This window comes from Staurois parvus, unplaced genomic scaffold (assembly GCF_062004578.1).
Source record: "Staurois parvus isolate SC_StPar_1 unplaced genomic scaffold, SC_StPar_1.0 ptg001256l, whole genome shotgun sequence".
NCBI classification, from domain to species: domain Eukaryota; kingdom Metazoa; phylum Chordata; class Amphibia; order Anura; family Ranidae; genus Staurois; species Staurois parvus.
The window spans coordinates 528253-547183 of NW_028319052.1; the positions used below are offsets into that span (position 1 = coordinate 528253).

General features: G+C 45.9%; 1 protein-coding gene across 1 annotated transcript in view; it reads left to right on the top strand.

Moving 5' to 3' along the window:
* SLC23A1 (solute carrier family 23 member 1) overlaps positions 1-18931 on the top strand; it is a 684016-nt gene that overhangs the window by 514569 nt on the left and 150516 nt on the right. Inside the window, exon 9 of the mRNA XM_089660642.1 lies at positions 6256-6361. Within this exon, the coding sequence (XP_089516768.1) occupies positions 6256-6361 (106 nt within the window). The remainder of the gene's footprint in view (positions 1-6255; positions 6362-18931) is intronic.

Genomic DNA, 18931 nt, shown 5'->3' on the forward strand with positions numbered 1-18931 from the left:
TCCATCCTTTCCCTCCCTTTTCTTCATTCCTCCATCTCCTCCCTTTATCCCTTCCCTCCCTTACCTTATCTTCCCTTCCCTTCCTTCCTTTCTCTATCCATCCATTCCCTCCCTTCCTTTTCTTTCTTCCTCCATCCCCTCCTTTCATTCTTTCCTCCCTCCCCTCCTTTCCTTACCTCCCCTTCTTTCTTTCCTTCCCTCTCTCTCTCCCTTCCTTCCCTCTCTCCCTCCTCTCCCCTTCCTTCCTTCATCCATTTACTCCCTTCTTTTTCTTCTTTCCTTCTCATTCTTCCCTTCCTACAGTCCTTCCTCCATCCATTTTCTTCCTTCCTTCCTCCATTCCATCCCTTTCTTTTATTCCTTACCTTCATTCCTTCCTCTATCCTCTCCCTTCATTTTTTCCTTCCCTCCCTCCTCGTGCCTTCTGTGTCATGTCAAAAGTTGACCTTTAACCTTGGCTAGTAAGAATATCATGAATATTAGAGATAACTGCTTTTCTGACAGGCTAGTTTCAGATAGACTAGTACCCATCTCACTGCAAATAATGTATTACCTAGGTGATTCTGGAGAAAAAAAATCTACCTATATGTCTTACAAGACATTGAGGTCATTTTACTGAAACTTCTTATCTCACGTCTTCTGTAACATACCAATGTTGTAATATAATGAACTCAAACTAATTCTTTATCATTTTAAAGACATAATATTCACAATATACCAATATGTATTAATTGTTCAAACTAATTTTATATAGAAAAAATATACAGTATATGTATATGGAAATTGAATATAGTAATATAAAACCTGAATTACTTAAGTAAGCAAGAATTCATTTCATGTAATACTAATGATAATACAATGCAATTGACATTTTTGGTTAAAATATGCCTGTCAAATAATAATAACACCATATACAATGTAAAGTTTAATATGCACTCTTTTTCTAGCGGTTCATGGAGAAAAAATAATTGTGAACAGTTCTTTTGTCCTTTGTTCAGTCTAGACATGGACTCATCCATTTATCTTACAACTTGGTATCATGTCTAGTCTTTATCTTGTAGCTGTCTGATACCACCATACCTCCCCTAAATGTATAACTTGGGAACATAAGCTGTAATGATTTTGGAATGTTTGCTCTTAAGGGTTGTGTTCAGACATCATGAAAATAGAATATGAAGCACTAATGGCTTACAGCATGCCCATGTAGAGATGATAAGTTCAGGACCTCCGGTTTCATTTTGTGAGCCCAGAATATCCAACAGGGGTTACCTGTTTTTTTATGTCCTTCAGAAGTTTTGGTTTGGCTCCAAATTCCTGAATCTGCTACACACACAAAATCTACAGTAAACCCACAGCCCATCTCCAGATTAAGGTTTACAGCTCCCCACGTCTATTAATTGTCAGGGGCATGCCTCAGAGATGCCCTTGTTCTGCCCTGCTGTTCATTCTAGCAGTACAGCCCCTAGCCATTAGTATACGAGAAAATAAAAACATTCAGGGTATCCCCTGTGGTGGACAGACACACAAATGCGCATTATTTGCAGATGATATTTTATTGCTTCTCTTCTCCCCAGTCACCTCTATTCCTAACCTGTGTATAGACCTGAAATCCTTCTCCTCGATATCTGGCCTTTGCATTAATCATCATAAATCTCCGACAATGAACTTTTCACTGGATCAGAGAACTGTCCAGGCCAGTCAAAGCACCTTCCCATTTAAGCAGCAACCACTTGCTCTCCCCTACTTGGGAATCAAGTTGACCCCAAATTTTCAAGGTCTATACAAACAAAATTACCCTCCCCTATATAAAACATTTTCTGAAGATATGAGATGCTGGTCGACTAGCCCCCCCCTCCTTTGGTTTGGCAGACTGCACTCGCTCAAAATTAATGTTTTACCCAGGTTGCTATATATCTTTCGGATGCTTCCAGTGCCTCTAAATACGTCTGACCTGAAAAAGTTTCAATGCACAGAATCAGTGTAAGTTTGGGCCTAGGGTGAATAAAAAAAACTCTCCCTGCCAACAGGTTGACTGGGGGTCCCTGACGTGTTATGTTATTATCAGGCATCTAGAATCACTTAACATACGAAACACAGTCATCCAATTTGGCTGTGGCATGAATTTTCTATTATGCCTACAACCCCAGTCTGCCACTTGCTCAGAACTCTTAGAGACAAACTAAACTCCCTGTTCATAGATAGGGCCAAGGTGAAATTGGTACATTTTAGGCAGGCATCGTAAGAGTGTTTTGAGTTAAACTCCCCCCCCTCCCCTAGCCAGGAAAGATAAACAGTACCTAAATTGGTGGAATAAGGAAGCATTCACCTGGTTTAGTCAGAATAATATATTCAGAATGAATATTTTTTTTTTATTTAAATATTTATTAGTTTTTCATTTTTTACAAAAAAAATTCCATAAGAAGAGATAACAATACATATAAATATTCCATACATTTCTACCTTGCCCCTTCTAATAAATCTTTTCTTTCCCTCCCCTCCCAACCCTTTCCCACCCCCCTTCCCCCTCCCTCCCCTTTGCACGTTCTATACTCTCTCGAGGCCCAATAGTTTCTTAATTTATAGTTTTCTATACTTCTCTTTCAGTCCTGATTTTTCCTATTTTTCCCATCTTGTATAGTATATTCCCATCCTATCTTCCTGCATATTGTAAGATTTTTCCATTCTACTTATCTGATTTACTCTGTTGATCCAGTCTTCCTCCTTCGGCACCTCTGATTTTTGCCAGAACTTGGGTATCAACCCCTTTGCAGCATTTAAATAGTAATAGTGCCTGATTCTTTATACTTATTTACTGTGATCCCAACATTATGTAGGAGACACATCGTTGGGTCTAACCCTATGTCATTTCCAGTTATTATTTCTATTGAATTAACTATTATCTTCCAGAAAGCCTGAATTTTCGGACATTGCCACCAAATGTGAAACACCGTGCCCTCCTCCCCACAACCTCTCCAACACATTTTAGAATTCTCCCCCCTCATCTTGTGCTCAATACTCGGTGTAATATGCCATCGTGTCAAACATTTATAGTTAGTCTCCACGTCTCTCATACTAACATTCTCGTGTATCAATCTATATATCTTGTTCTATTGGTCCTCGTCTATCACCACCTCCATATCTCTTTCCCATTTCGTTATAAAAATTAACTTTGTGTCTGTGTCTAATTCTGTGAGTATTCTATAAACTTTGGCTATACCGTGTTTCCCATCTCTACGTGTTTCCAACAACCTTTCAAACATATTCCAATCCTTTTTTAATCTCAGGGGTTTTGGTAGTTTTCCAATAAAGCATTTTAACTGATGATATTTCCACTCGTCTATTCCAATAAAACTTTCTCCCTTCTTCTCTTTTAATTCTTTAAATGGTCTCAATTCCCTCTCTACCAGTACATCTCTCAGTTGGATAGCCAGAATAATATATTCAGAATGAATATTTTGCCACAATTACTGTATTTTTTCCAAGCCCTCCCAGTGAAATTACCAGTTTGGCAGGTGTTTGGGGCTTTTTCACCCAATCAGTGGTTTCCAGAAGGTCCTGGCAGTCTCTTTCTCTGTGGATCCCCCATCCACCCCACAAGTTCTCCGATCTCCTTGCAGTGCTCCATCCGGTCATCACGCTCCGGGTGACCTGCTGGCAGACTGTCTTGCTGAACAGGATGGCAAGGCTAGCGGTCAGCGACTTCTCTTTGCCTTTTATCTCTCTAACTCTGTGGCCTGGTCTAGTTCTATGGCGGTCCGCACAGATCTCTCCCCTCTCACTTCCTGTCCAGTTTCCCAGGCTTCTGTATATGAATGCCCCTGCCCACACGCCAGCTCCTATGGGAAATCTAGTCCTCTGATACACTACTCCTCAGCAAAGTCTTGCGGTTCAGCATACAAGGTCCATGGGGCTTTTCTGCAGAGTGCAAGTGTCACTGAGTTGCAGGACACTTCCACCTTGTGATTCTACTAACATCCTGCAACTTGCAATTTTAGCAGGGTGTTAACATTGGAAAGCCAGCTAGGCTAAAGAGATCCATCTTGACCCTGCCTCAGTTAAAAGGAGTCATAGGCTTTCTGGACCCAGTCAAATACTACAAGGCAACTCACCTATCTAGATTAGTAGAGTGATGCACACAGTACAGCATAACTCTGTAAGCTAGATTGCTTTAATAAATGTTGTAAAAGTGTACAGCACCTTCAAGGTTGCAATGGTTCAATAAGGTTAATGAATCCAACATATGACCATAAAAGATCAGGCATAAAAATACTGGAAAATCTGGACCCCATAGTTTCTTTATAGTGATCAAAGTGAGTGAGACATACAGGTGAAACTCAAAAAATTAGAATAGCATGCAAAAGTTCATTTATTTCAGTAATGCAACTTAAAAGGTAAAACTAATATATGAGATAGACTCATTACATGTAAAGCAAGATAGTTCAAGCCGTGTTTTGTCATAATTGTGATGATTATGGCTTACAGCTCATGAAAACCCCAAATCCACAATCTCAGAAAATTAGAATATTACATGCAATCAATAAAACAAGGATTGTACATAGAACAATATCGGACCTCTGAAAAGTATAAGCCTGCATATGTACTCAGAACTTGATTTGGGCCACTTTTGCAGCAATTGCTGCCTCAATGCGGCGTGGCATGGAAGCTATCAGCCTGTGGCACTGCTGAGGTGTTCTGGAAGACCAGGATGCTTCAATAGCGGCCTTCAGCTCTTCTGCATTGGTCGGTCTCATATCTCTCATCTTTCTCTTGGTAATGCCCCATAGATTCTCTATGGGGTTCAGGTCAGGCAAGTTTGCTGGCCAATCAATCCCACAGTAATCCCACGGTCATTGAACCAGGTTTTGGTGCTTTTGGCAGTGTGGGCAGGTGCCAAGTCCTGTTGGAAAATGAAGTCCGCATCCTCATAAAGCTCGTCTGCAGAAGGAAGCATGAAGTGCTCCAAAATCTCCTGGTAGATGGCTGCGTTGACCCTGGACTTATTGAAGCACAGTGGACCAACACCAGCAGATGACATGGCTCCCCAAATCAACACAGACTGTGGAAACTTCACACTGGACTTCAAGCATCTTGCAGTGTGTGCCTCTCCATTCTTCCTCCATACTCTGAGTCCTTGGTTTCCAAATGAGATGCAAAAGTTGCTGTCATCAGACTTTGGACCACTGAGCAACAGACTAGGTCTGTTTTTCTTTAGCCCAGGTAAGACGCTTCTGACATTGTTTGTTGTTCAGGAGCGGCTTGACAAGAGGAATACGACATTTGAAGCCCATATCCAGGATCCATCTGTGTGTGGTGGCTCTTGATGCACTGACTCCAGCCTCAGTCCACTCCTTGGGAAAGTCCCCAACACTTTTGAATGGTCTTTTCTTTACAATCCTCTCCATACTTCGGTCATCCCTGCTGCTTGTGCACCTTTTTCTTCCACACTTTTCCCTTCCAAATAACTTTCTATTAATGTGCTTTGATACAGCACTTTGGGAACATCCAACTTCTTTTGCAATTACCTTATGGAGGGTGTTGATGATGGTTTTCTGCACAACTGTCAGGTCAGCAGTCTTTCCCATGATTGTGATTCCTACTGAACCAGACTGAGAGACCATTTAAAGGCTCAGGAACCCTTTGCAGGTGTTATGGCTTAATTAGCTGATTAGAGTGGGACACTTTCAGCCGATAATATTGCACCTTTTCACAATATTCTAATTTTCTGAGATTGTGGATTTGGGGTTTTTCATGAGCTGTAAGCCATAATCATCACAAGTATGAAAAATCACGGCTTGAACTATCTTGCTTTGCATGTAATGAGTATATCTCATATATTAGTTTCACCTTTTAAGTTGCATTACTGAAATAAATGAACTTTTGCACAATATTCTAATTTTTTGAGTTTCACCTGTACATGAGATGCCATCTCTTTAAAATACTGGAAAACTTAAGTAAAGGAGATACTGCATATGTTCATTGGGCAGGTAATAGTACATGTACATAAGAAGGTGATAAGTAGAGAACATAACAAGTAACAAAAGGGTCACAATAGGTTGATAAATACTGAAACTACTACCGGTATTACAGGATGCCAGTCAATTCCAAAAGGAGCCAGAAGAAAATATGACTTTTTTATTGTAGGAGGCATTTTTAATTGCACAACTTTGCAATAACCTTTACAGCACAGGAGTGAGCGTCTATGAAACAGCGTCAACGGCAGAGACAGGTCAAATTACTATGCTTTTTCTTTTTCAGGGGTATATGCATTGAAGGAATTTGCTGTGTTATTGCTGGCTTACTTGGCACAGGAAATGGTTCTACTTCTTCAAGCCCAAACATAGGTGTCTTGGGAATTACTAAGGTAAACTTATAATGAATAGAGTGGTCACTGTTTTTACAATATCTATTAGAATAATAAAATTATTCTTCCGTATAAAAATATAAACAAAATAATTTCCAGGATGATTGATGCATTTTTTTTATTGTACAGAGCAAAATCCAGAGGTTGAGCTACTGGTTCAGATTGGTCACTCATGTAAAGTCAAATTGTTAAAAATGATAAGACGAGTACCCAAACCCATGTCTCCTTAACTACTTGCAGACCTACATGGACACAGTGGGAATTTGCAGGTTTCAGCCAATGATTTATGGCTGAGACCTTCTGATCGGCTGTGTCCAATCACAGCCCAGAGTTGAAAACACACAGGACTCTGCACAGAGAAAACAATCTGTTTCCTCTCCCTGCAAAGCAGGGAGAAGGAACAAGCAGATTTTTAGTTTAAAGCAGCACATATTACACACATTAACATCTGTTAGGCACACATTTAACCCATTGATTACCCCAAGATGATAACCTCTTCCCAGCAAGTGTCATTAGTACAGTGACATTTTATAGTTCTATCACTGATGACTGTATTAGTGTCACTGGTGATGTCATTGTAAGGTAGTCAGTCTGTCTATCTCCCACCCAGTGTCAGTTAGTGTCAGATTTCCCCCATCACTGATCACCGCTATTACTATGATAAGAAAAGAAGGAATACAAATTCCAGTATACATACCATAGTTTGTAAATGCTATAACTTTCACACAAACCAATCAATATGCACTTATTGGGATATTTTTTTGACCAAAGACATGTAGCAGAATACATTTTGGCCTAAATGTATGAAGAAATGTTTTTTTTTGTTTGTTTGTTTGTTTGTTTTTATTATTGGATATATTTTATAGTGGGAAAAACACCCAGTGGTGACAAAATACCACCAAAAGAAAGCTATATTTGTGTAAAAAAAAATTATATAAATAAATAACCCAGGGGCAGGCTGCACAGTGACTGATCACTGTGATAGCCAATCAAAGGCTATCACAGTGATCAGGTGATCAGGAACTGGGATTCCCAGATCCTGATTGCTAGTAGGAGTCCCAGTGCTCTCAACAAGAGCTCAGTCTGTGTCAGTGTGCTGGGAGAGTGTGATTAAGCATGCTCTCAAAACAAACACAGGAACACATATACATGGTGCTCAGGTTTCAAGCCCACTTCCTGGATGCTGCATATATGACAATAGCACAATAAGAGCAAGCAGGAGCATAGTCAGTGATCAAGCTGAAGCCAGTAGCCAAAGATATCAGATTAAGGGCTTGTTCATATGGTGCAGAGAGGTCGGTTTTTCTGCATGCGGTCAAGCTTCTCTCCCAAACATTAATCTGTAGTGGGAATACCACGTAGCATCATTAGTCAGGCTGTTGTAGGCATGAACTACAGCTGCAATAAGGTTTCCCCAATGCAGTTTCTTCTCTGGGGGCAAAGTTCCCAGTATATTCAACAGAGTGTGGTTGAACCATTCAAGTTGAGAATCTCTCTGGGAGGAATAACTGCAACCTTTTTTCTAAATCTTCTGAAGGACCCCTCCGATAAATTGTGCTGTCCCATACGTGCAGTCAGTCCCATTCTTTGTAGACTCTTTGTAGACGGAACTATTTAGTAGCAGGCTGGGATCTTGTTTGGTCAGAGCTTTATTATTAGATAGCTGTGGGGGATGGAGCAGTAGGAAGAGTGGAGGAGGTCAGCAAATTAGCAGGGGGTGGGGTAGGCTTCCCTAAAGAGGTGGGTTTTCAGGGTGCGCCTAAAGGAGAGGAGAGTAGGTGATAGTCTGATGGGTTGGGGCAGGGAGTTCCAGAGGATGGGTGACACCCTGGAGAAGAAATACTGGAGGCGGGCATGGGAGGAGGAGAACAGGGAACTAGAGAGAAGGAGGTCTTGTGAGGAGCGGAGTGTGCGTGTTGGGTGGTACTTGGATATTAGGTCGGTGATGCAATTTGGGGCAGTATGGTGGACAGCATTGTACATCAGTGTTAGGATTTTGAATTTGATCCGTTGCGCAATCGGAAGCAAGTAAAGGGATTGGCAGAGGGGGATGGCTGAAACAGAGCGGTTGGTAAGGTGAATGAGTCTGGCTGCCATATTCAGGATCGACTGAAGGGGGGATAGCCAGTGAGGAGGGAGTTGTAGTAATCGAGTCGTAATATGATGAGGGAGTGGATGAGCTGGGGTTAGGAACGTGCGCATTTTGGCGATGTTGCAGAGGTGGAGTCTGCATGAGTTTGTTAATGATGGGACTTGGGGCTGGAAGGATAGGTTGGAGTCCAGAATGACATCAAGTACTCTGGCCTGCGGGGCGGGTCTGATAGTGGCATTGTTGGACATGATGGAGAAGTCAAAGGGGGGTGGTGTGCGGGCTGGGGGGAAGACTAGGAGCTCGGTTTTGGAGAGGTTCAGTTTTAGGAAGTGGAGCGACATCCAGTCTGATATGTCATTCAGTAGGATTGTGATTCGGGCGGAGACTGAGGGGTTGAGGTGGGGGGTTGAGAGATAGATTTGTGTGTCGTCGGCATAGAGGTGGTAGTTGAAGCCGTGAGAGTGTATGAGTTGGCCAAGGGAGGAGGTGTAGATGGAGAAGAGAAGGGGCCCGAGGACGGAGCCTTGAGGGACCCCAACAGAGAGGGGAAGTGAGGGGGAGGTGGTAGCGTTCTAGGTAACGCTGAAAGAGCGTTGTGACAGGTAGGATGAGAGCCAGGAGAGAGCGGAATCTCTGAGGCCGAGGGAGTGTAGTTTTTTGAGGAGGAGGGGCTTCAGTGTGAGGAATGTTGGGTGGGGTGGAGGTCAGAGCAGTGGTGGGGCCGTGGGAGAGGGGTGATGAGGGGGAGGCTGTGTGAGAGGGGACGGGGTTTCATGTTCTTCCAAAGTCTAACTGAAAATGATTATGCCATCCAAGTACACCAAGTCCTCAGTTAGATTCATGTCTCCCACTGTGCGCTGCATCAGCCGTTGGAATGTGGAAAGAACAAAGAGAGGGCGCACAGGCTTAGTGCATTACCATAAAAAATGTTCAATAAGAAATAAAGTAGGTGTTGTACTCACAAACGACAATAAAGTCAAGCCACGTCATAAAAGAACAGCTGGGTCAACACCGCGCTGAGTAACAGTCCACAATAGGGAGTGTAGACATCCAATAGGCTGACACGTTTCGAGGACTTGCCTCTTCCTCAGAGCCCTTTTATGATGGGCCTTGACTTTATTGTCGTTTGTGAGTATTATTATTATTATTATTATACAGTATTTATAAAGCACCAATAGTTCGCTCAGCGCTGTACATTACAGAGGGGAACAGAACATGTGACAGAACAATACCAATACAATGCAAAACATGAGGGGATCGAGGGCCCTGCTCTTTCGAGCTTACAATCTAGGAGGGAGGGGATGGTGGCACAGGAGGAGATAGCTGTGGGGGATGGAGTGGTAGGAAGAGTGGAGGAGGTCGGCAAGTTAGCAGGGGGCGGGGTAGGCTTCCCTGAAGAGATGGGTTTTCAGGGTGCGCCTAAAGGAGAGGAGAGTAGGTGATAATCTGATGGGTTGGGGCAGGGAGTTCCAGAGGATGGGTGACACCCTGGAGAAGTCCTGGAGGCGGGCATGGGAGGAGGAGACCAGGGAACTAGAGAGAAGGAGGTCTTGTGAGGAGCGGAGTGTGCGTGCTGGGCGGTACTTGGATATTAGGTCAGTGATGTAGTTCGGGGCAGTATGGTGGACAACTTTGTACGTCAGTGTTAGGATTTTGAATTTGATCCGTTGCGCAATCGGAAGCCAGTGGAGGGATTGGCAGAGGGGGGTGGCGGAAACGGAGCGGTTGGAAAGGTGAATGAGTCTGGCAGCCGTATTCAGGATGGACTGAAGTGGGGATAACCAGCGGCGAGGCAGGCCAGTGAGGAGGGAGTTGCAGTAGTCGAGTCGTGATATGATGAGGGAGTGGATGAGCTGTTTAGTGGTTTCTGGAGTTAGGAACGTGCGGATTTTGGAGATGTTGCGGAGGTGGAGTCTGCACGAGTTTGTTAAAGAGTGGACTTGGGGCTGGAAGGATAGGTTGGAGTCCAAAATGACACCAAGTACTCTGGCCTGCGGGGCGGGTTTGATGGTGGCGTTGTTGGACAAGATGGAGAAGTCAATGGGGGGTGGTGTCCGGGCTGGAGGGAAGACAAGAAACTCGGTTTTGGAGAGGTTCAGTTTAAGGAAATGGAGCGACATCCAGTCTGATATGGTGTGTGATTCGGGCGGAGACCGAGGGGGTGAGGTGGGGGGTTGAGAGATAGATGTGTGTCGTCGGCATAGAGGTGGTAGTTGAAGCCGTGAGAGTGTATGAGTTGGCCAAGGGAGGAGGTGTAGATGGAGAAGAGAAAGGGCCCGAGGACAGAGCCTTGAGGGACCCCAACAGAGAGGGGGAGTGAGAGGGAGGTGGTAGCATTATAGGTAACGCTGAAGGAGTGTTGTGACAGGTAGGATGAGAGCCAGGAGAGAGCAGAATCTCTGAGGCCGAGGGAGTGTAGTTTTTTGAGGAGGAGGGGGTGGTCGACTGTGTCAAAGGCCACAGAGAGGTCAAGGAGTAGGAGCACTGAATAGTGGCCATTAGCTTTGGCGGTTAGCAGGTCGTTGCAGAGTTTGAGTAAGGCAGTTTCGGTGGAGTGTAGGGGACGGAAGCCGGACTGTAGGGGATCGAGGAGGTTGTTGTCGTTGAGGTGAGAGCATGGGCGGGCGTAGACTAGGCGCTCGAGGAGTTTAGATGTAAATGGGAGCAGGGAGATGGGTCTGAGGTTGTTCGGGTCATTGGGGTCCAGGGAGGGATTTTTAAGTATGGGGGTGATGTGTGCATGTTTCAGAGGGGAAGGGAAAGTGCCGGAGGAGAGGGAGAGATTGAAGATGTGGGTGAGGGAGCGTAGGATGGAGGGGGAGGGAGGTTGTAGGAGTTGTGAGGGGATAGGGTCGAGGGGGCAGGTGGTGAGGCGGGCATCAGAGAGGATCTTGAAGACTTCTTCGATGGTAGTAAGGTGAAAGGTGCTGAGTGTTGGGGGAGCTTCAGTATGAGGAATGTAGGGTGGGGTGGGAGAGGAGGTCAGAGCAGTGGTGGGGCCGTGGGAGAGGGGTGAAGAGGGGGTAGCTGAGTGAGGGGGAAGGGGGTTGGAGGGAGTTTGAGCAGCGACGAAGTCCCTGTGGGTTATGTCGAGGGGGAGGGGGGATGAGGGGGTAGCTGTGTGAGAGGGGACGGGTTGAGAAGGCGTGTGAGTTGCGGCAATGTCCTTGCGAATTGTGTCAATCTTGTTTTTGAAGTGATTGGCAATCTCAAGGGCAGTGAGTGAGGTGCTGGGTGGAGATGGGGGTGGCGAGAGTAGAGAGTTGAAGGTGGAGAAGAGTCGGCAAAGATTGGAGGAGAGGGCCTTGATGAGGGTCAGGAAGTAGGCTTGTTTGGCAGTATGGAGGGAGGAGGTGTAGGTGTGGAAGGTAGATTTGTAGCGGGTGAAGGCTTGTTGGGATTTGGTTTTGCGCCATAGTCGCTCCAGGGCACGACTGTGTCGTTTGAGGGTTTTGGTGTGATCAGTCTGCCAGGGCTGGAGCGGTTGGGGTCTGATGTTGCGTGTGGTTAAAGGCGCTAGTGAGTCAAGGGCTGTTGACAGCGCATTGTTGTAGGCGGTCATAGCCAAGTCGGGGCAGGACAGGGGGAGGATGCGGTCATGGAGTTGATCAGCTGCGGAGTGGAGGGAGGCAGGGTTAAGGTTGCGGAGGTTACGGCTGGTAGAAGTGTGACATTTGGAGGGGTAGGCGTTGGAGGATGAGGAGATAGAGAGGGTAATCAGGTTGTGGTCAGAGAGAGGGAAGGGGGTGTTAGTGAGGTTGTGGGGAGCGCAGCGGTTGGAGAAGACAAGATCAAGGATATTACCGTCGGAGTGGGTGGTGGATTGTATGCACTGTGCAAGTGCAAAGGAGGAGGTTAAGTGGAGGAGACGGGCTGTGTCCGGGTTGTCGAGGTTGACAGGGATGTTGAAATCCCCAAGGATGATAGTGGGTAGCTCACAGGAGAGGAAGAAGGGTAGCCAGGAGGAGAAGTCTTCCAGGAAGCGGGGTATGGATCCAGGAGGCCGGTATATCACAGCAATCTTCAGGGGGGTTGGGGAGAATAGTCGGACGCAGTGGGCCTCGAAGGAGGAGAAGGATAGGGAGGGGGGGTTTGGGAGGACTCGGAAGGTGCTCAGCGGTGACAGGAGCAGGCCAACCCCACCACCTTTACGACCAAAGGCCGCAGAGAGGTCAAGGAGTAGGAGCACTGAATAGTGGCCATTAGCTTTGGCGGTTAGCAGGTCGTTGCAGAGTTTGAGTAAGGCAGTTTCGGTGGAGTGTAGGGGACGGAAGCCGGACTGTAGGGGATCGAGGAGGTTGTTGTCGTTGAGGTGAGAGCATGGGCGGGCGTAGACTAGGCGCTCGAGGAGTTTAGATGTAAATGGGAGCAGGGAGATGGGTCTGAGGTTGTTCGGGTCATTGGGGTCCAGGGAGGGATTTTTAAGTATGGGGGTGATGTGTGCATGTTTCAGAGGGGAAGGGAAAGTGCCGGAGGAGAGGGAGAGATTGAAGATGTGGGTGAGGGAGCGTAGGATGGAGGGGGAGGGAGGTTGTAGGAGTTGTGAGGGGATAGGGTCGAGGGGGCAGGTGGTGAGGCGGGCATCAGAGAGGATCTTGAAGACTTCTTCGATGGTAGTAAGGTGAAAGGTGCTGAGTGTTGGGGGAGCTTCAGTATGAGGAATGTAGGGTGGGGTGGGAGAGGAGGTCAGAGCAGTGGTGGGGCCGTGGGAGAGGGGTGAAGAGGGGGTAGCTGAGTGAGGGGGAAGGGGGTTGGAGGGAGTTTGAGCAGCGACGAAGTCCCTGTGGGTTATGTCGAGGGGGAGGGGGGATGAGGGGGTAGCTGTGTGAGAGGGGACGGGTTGAGAAGGCGTGTGAGTTGCGGCAATGTCCTTGCGAATTGTGTCAATCTTGTTTTTGAAGTGATTGGCAATCTCAAGGGCAGTGAGTGAGGTGCTGGGTGGAGATGGGGGTGGCGAGAGTAGAGAGTTGAAGGTGGAGAAGAGTCGGCAAAGATTGGAGGAGAGGGCCTTGATGAGGGTCAGGAAGTAGGCTTGTTTGGCAGTATGGAGGGAGGAGGTGTAGGTGTGGAAGGTAGATTTGTAGCGGGTGAAGGCTTGTTGGGATTTGGTTTTGCGCCATAGTCGCTCCAGGGCACGACTGTGTCGTTTGAGGGTTTTGGTGTGATCAGTCTGCCAGGGCTGGAGCGGTTGGGGTCTGATGTTGCGTGTGGTTAAAGGCGCTAGTGAGTCAAGGGCTGTTGACAGCGCATTGTTGTAGGCGGTCATAGCCAAGTCGGGGCAGGACAGGGGGAGGATGCGGTCATGGAGTTGATCAGCTGCGGAGTGGAGGGAGGCAGGGTTAAGGTTGCGGAGGTTACGGCTGGTAGAAGTGTGACATTTGGAGGGGTAGGCGTTGGAGGATGAGGAGATAGAGAGGGTAATCAGGTTGTGGTCAGAGAGAGGGAAGGGGGTGTTAGTGAGGTTGTGGGGAGCGCAGCGGTTGGAGAAGACAAGATCAAGGATATTACCGTCGGAGTGGGTGGTGGATTGTATGCACTGTGCAAGTGCAAAGGAGGAGGTTAAGTGGAGGAGACGGGCTGTGTCCGGGTTGTCGAGGTTGACAGGGATGTTGAAATCCCCAAGGATGATAGTGGGTAGCTCACAGGAGAGGAAGAAGGGTAGCCAGGAGGAGAAGTCTTCCAGGAAGCGGGGTATGGATCCAGGAGGCCGGTATATCACAGCAATCTTCAGGGGGGTTGGGGAGAATAGTCGGACGCAGTGGGCCTCGAAGGAGGAGAAGGATAGGGAGGGGGGGTTTGGGAGGACTCGGAAGGTGCTCAGCGGTGACAGGAGCAGGCCAACCCCACCACCTTTACGACCGATGGGCCTGGGTGAGTGGGTCCAGGTGAGACCTCCGTAGGAGAGTGCAGCAGGGGAGGTAGAGTCAGTGGGCTGGATCCAGGTTTCCGTAATCGCCAGGAGGTTGAGGGAGCGGGAAACAAAGAGGTCGTGGATGGCGGTAAGCTTGTTGCACACCGATCGGACGTTCAGGAGTGCACATGAAAATGGGGGGGAGATTTTAGGGAGCAGGGGGACAGATACTAAGGTGCGGGGGTTGCGGCAGGACGTGGAGGTGGGAGGGTTTTGTGCGGGTGAGGGAGGTGGTGGAGGGCCAGGATTCGGGGAGATGTCCCCCGCGGTTATGAGGAGAAGGGTGAGAAAGGTGGCATGGGAGCGGGATGTGCAGGAGCGTGAGAAACTACTAGTGGAGGTGTAGGGGTCAGTGGGAGAGTGGAGTAATAGGAGGAGGTGGTGGGTGCCGTAGAGGGGCGAAGGAAGCAGTGAGGACACAATATACAAATGTTTGGGAGGAGCAGAGGGATATAGTGAATGGATTTTGGGAACAGAGGAGAGGAAAATGAGGAGGATTGGAAGAGGCATTTTGGGGAGGTGATGAAAGCAATAGTAGGGAGATGATAGCAATGAGGGGTAGATGTACAAGTTTTGGGGTGGAGCAGAGGGGTAAAGAAATGAGATTTGGGAACAGAGGATAGTAATATGAAGAGGAGAAGAGGGGTGTATTATATAAAAGGTACATGGAGTGGGACTCAGGTATGTAAAAGATGTTTCCTTGCAGTCTGTCCAGCATGCAGTAGAGTTTCTTGCTGTTGTTGTGTCTTCCTGCTGCTTAAGTTCTCCTGCTTTAGTTCAACTGCTGCTGAGTACAACACCTACTTTATTTCTGGGCTCTGAGGAAGAGGCAAGTCCTCGAAAAGCGTCAACCTATTGGATGTCTAAATAATTACCGCGCTCTAATATCATCAAAAAAGTGTAAATCAAAAAAGTGCAAAGTGCTTGTAAATAAATAAAATAAAAAATATATAAGTAATATTTGATATACCGTAACTCATTAAATAAATAAAATTAAACTTGTGAAAAATAAATTCATAACATATTAGCATGTCACTATATATGCAATCCTTATAACAATGTGCAAATCTTCCATTGGTGAACCTCAAAAAAATTCATCATATAAAGATGCAATAATTTGATAAAATAAGAAATAAATACATTTAAAAATGAAAATTAAATAATAAAAAAAGTCTAATGTGAAAAAACGACAATAATGTCCCAATGTGCAAAGATGAATATCCAGCCTAGATAGATATACTCTCCTTCAGTATGAAGATATGGTCTTTGCAGTGATGCTGAAAACCTGTGTGACTGCAGGACTGTGAGGGATACTCCCTCCTTTGATCCACTCCTTAGTCCTCTGCCTTTGTATTCTTCGTATGTCTCATGCAAAAAAGAGATAAAAGATATGGTGTCTTATCCCAGGGGTAAAACAGCTTTTAATGTGCTTCCATATTGCACTCACATTTAAAATAATACATTTGCACTTTGTATATGTATAAGATCCCACAGCTTGCAGCTGAATCAGAACGAAGGGTGTGTGTCCACACACCTTCAGTACTCGCCGTATCGTAGATAGAATGCGCAATGACGTCACTGCCCCTCCCCAAAATTAAAATTGAAGAAAAGTGAAAAATAGAAATAAAAACAAGTTTAATTTTATTTATTTAATGAGTCATGGTATATCAAATATTACTTATATATTTTTTATTTTATTTATTTACAAGCACTTTGCACTTTTTTGATTTACACTTTTTTGATGATATTAGAGCGCGGTAATTATTTAAACTTTTTTTTTATAAACGCACATCACACGAGAGTGGGCATAATAACCAGCGATCTAGTACACATATTTTTATAATATACCTTGGTGGCTCGCAAGTTTATTTCTTTGTATTAACCTATTGGATGTCTACACTCCCTATTGCGGACTGTTACTCAGCACGGTGTTGACCCAGCTGTTCTTTTATGACGTTCCTTGACTTTATTGTCGTTTGTGAGTACAACACCTACTTTATTTCTTATTAAACATTTTTTATGGTACTGCATTAGGCCTGTGTGCCCTCTGTTTGTTCTTTCCTCATTCAGTATATTTGGATTTCCCCGGTCTGTTGAGGGCAGCAAGGTGTGCAAGTTCCAGGACATTCTTAATGGGGTTGTAGCCTGCATCGAGTCCATCCCCAAGTGCAGGAGAATTTGTGTTAGCCGTTTGAATGTGGCAGGAGCCCCTGATAGTCCTTAAGGCATCCTACTGAACTTTAAGAACCCTAATGGGCAGATGAATGACGTCTTTTCTCAATCATCCGGATGCATGGGAATCTGATAGTACCCACTTTTCAGATCTAGGATACTGAACCATTTCACTCCTGACAGACATTGAAGGGTATCTTCAGTTCAAGGAATGGTGTACTGATTGGGAATGGTTCTTCTGTTCAGAGTTCTGTAGTCAATATACATCCGCAGGGTCCCATTTTTCTTCCCTACTACTACTGCTGGATAAGGACTCCTGGTTTCCCGAACAACTCCTGACTTCTTCAGCTCAGCAAGTTGTTCTGTGAGGTATTCTAGGTCAGCCAAAGATATTCGCCTTGCTCTCTCTCTAAATGGCCTGTCTTCTTGCATCCACTATGGTGAGCCCTTTTTGCACATCCCACATCAAATTAATTAATGGAAAACATATTTTCCCACCTTAACAACTGATCCTTGACTTTTTTCTCCTACGTAGGATATAGTGGGGTATGCAAGGAAGAAAACTCCCCTTCTGAGTTTTCTCTGGACTGCCCCTACACCAAATCAGTAGGTGTTACGAAAGTAGCTGAACTCTCTTGTCCAATCAACATTCCGGGCTTTAACCTGATAGGGGACTTCCAGAGACTAACTGGCACCATCCCTCCATCCCAGGAAAGGGCTATTGTGGGTACTATTTCAGGGACCATCTCCACTCCCCACTCTCCTTGTCTCGAATCAGTCTCCAAGACAATGAAGGGTCCCAGCTGATCCCAAATCAACTTGACTGTGGCCTTTATACAGACCATTTCACCAGGCTGCAGCACTCTTTCCCTGGCTCCTAGTCTCCACAATCTTCCCACTCCTTCTGTTGGGGCTGTTCCAAACCACTCGTTAAAAGGCTTGATGCAATTGAGAGTGTATTCCCTTGAGTGTGAGGTCTTCATTCTCAGCTAGCAGAAAAAGCAACATTCTCACTAGGTCAGTCATGGTTCCAATTAACAGAGGGTTTTGTCTCGTCCCTGGCAGTCTGGAACATACAACTGCTAACGAATCAAATGGATCAGGCAACTCAGGCTGTGAAAAAATGAATTGTCCCAGAAGTAGTCCAGAGACAGAGAAAGAGAGTGAAAGTCTCAGAGGGCCCACAGCTGTAGTGATTTACAGTCTCAGGATGGGAAAGCAGGATTGCGTAGCAATGGACTATATTGATGCTTTATATGCTATGTTCAGCCAAGTGGATAAACTTCCAGACCTTTTGTATAAGTTTGAGCACACTCATCAGCTGAAGGGTGAGAGACTTTCTGAACACATTACTCGAGTAGATAAAACTCTACATCAGATTATTCTAAAGAAAGGGATCGATCCTTAGGATGCTTATAAAGTTTGCCTGGAGTGGATTCTACAAGGTGCCTGACCTAATCATCCAATTGTGCTGAAACTATTACTCAAGGGATCACAAGCAACTCTCACTTTTCCTGAATTAGTGAGAGAGGTGAGAAGGGAGGAAGCTATATAAGAGGTGAAGAATCAAGAACCGAGAGAACTGCCAAAATCTGCTTCCAAGGAAGAAAAAGTGTTGACTCGGGTGGTACAGGTAGATAAGTATTTCACTGTTGAGGATAGTGACGGGGAGACAGAAGCAGATGAACTCTCAAGCTCGTCCTTCACCAAAACTGTCAGTAAAGCAGCCCCTGCCAAACTGCTGATTTAAGTTGCTCAGGTTTAGAATCAGATACAGCACAGCTTTCTATGGGTAATGGAGACACAAATGAAAATGCAGACAGCCAAACCAGATCAGAGGGGAGCCCATGCTTCAGCCTGTGAAGAGCGGAAGTACTTCCGATGTGGAGAACCTGGACATTTTAGGGCTTAGTGCTGCAGGAAAAAGACTGTGTAAGAACAAACGTCTGAAGTGCTAAGGCCAATACAAAAGCTTCTTCTCACTAAGAAAGGGGGGTAAGGAGAAAGCAGGGAGCATGGCTGGCTCTTTACCACTTCAATTCACTGCTGCCTCTGTTCCTGCCCACCTCACTCGACTTGCTTGCAGCTGACAATGAAGCTGTGTTGAGGATGGTTGGATGTAGAGGTGCTGCCTTCCTCCCATGAATGCTGTGCCTGGGTTAGTAAGCTCCTCCCCCAAACCTTGGACGGTACTCAGCTTCAACAAAGGTCATGCAGGAGAGCTGCCCCTCATGACACTGAGCACAGCTGAGATCGGATTCTTCTACAGACACAACCCCAAACTTAACAGTGTGTTGCTGGCTGTTGCAGCTCTGACCTGTGAAATCCTCAGACAGGCAACACGGCTGCAACAGCCAGCTACACGCTGTGCAGTTTGGGGTTGTGTCTGTAAAAA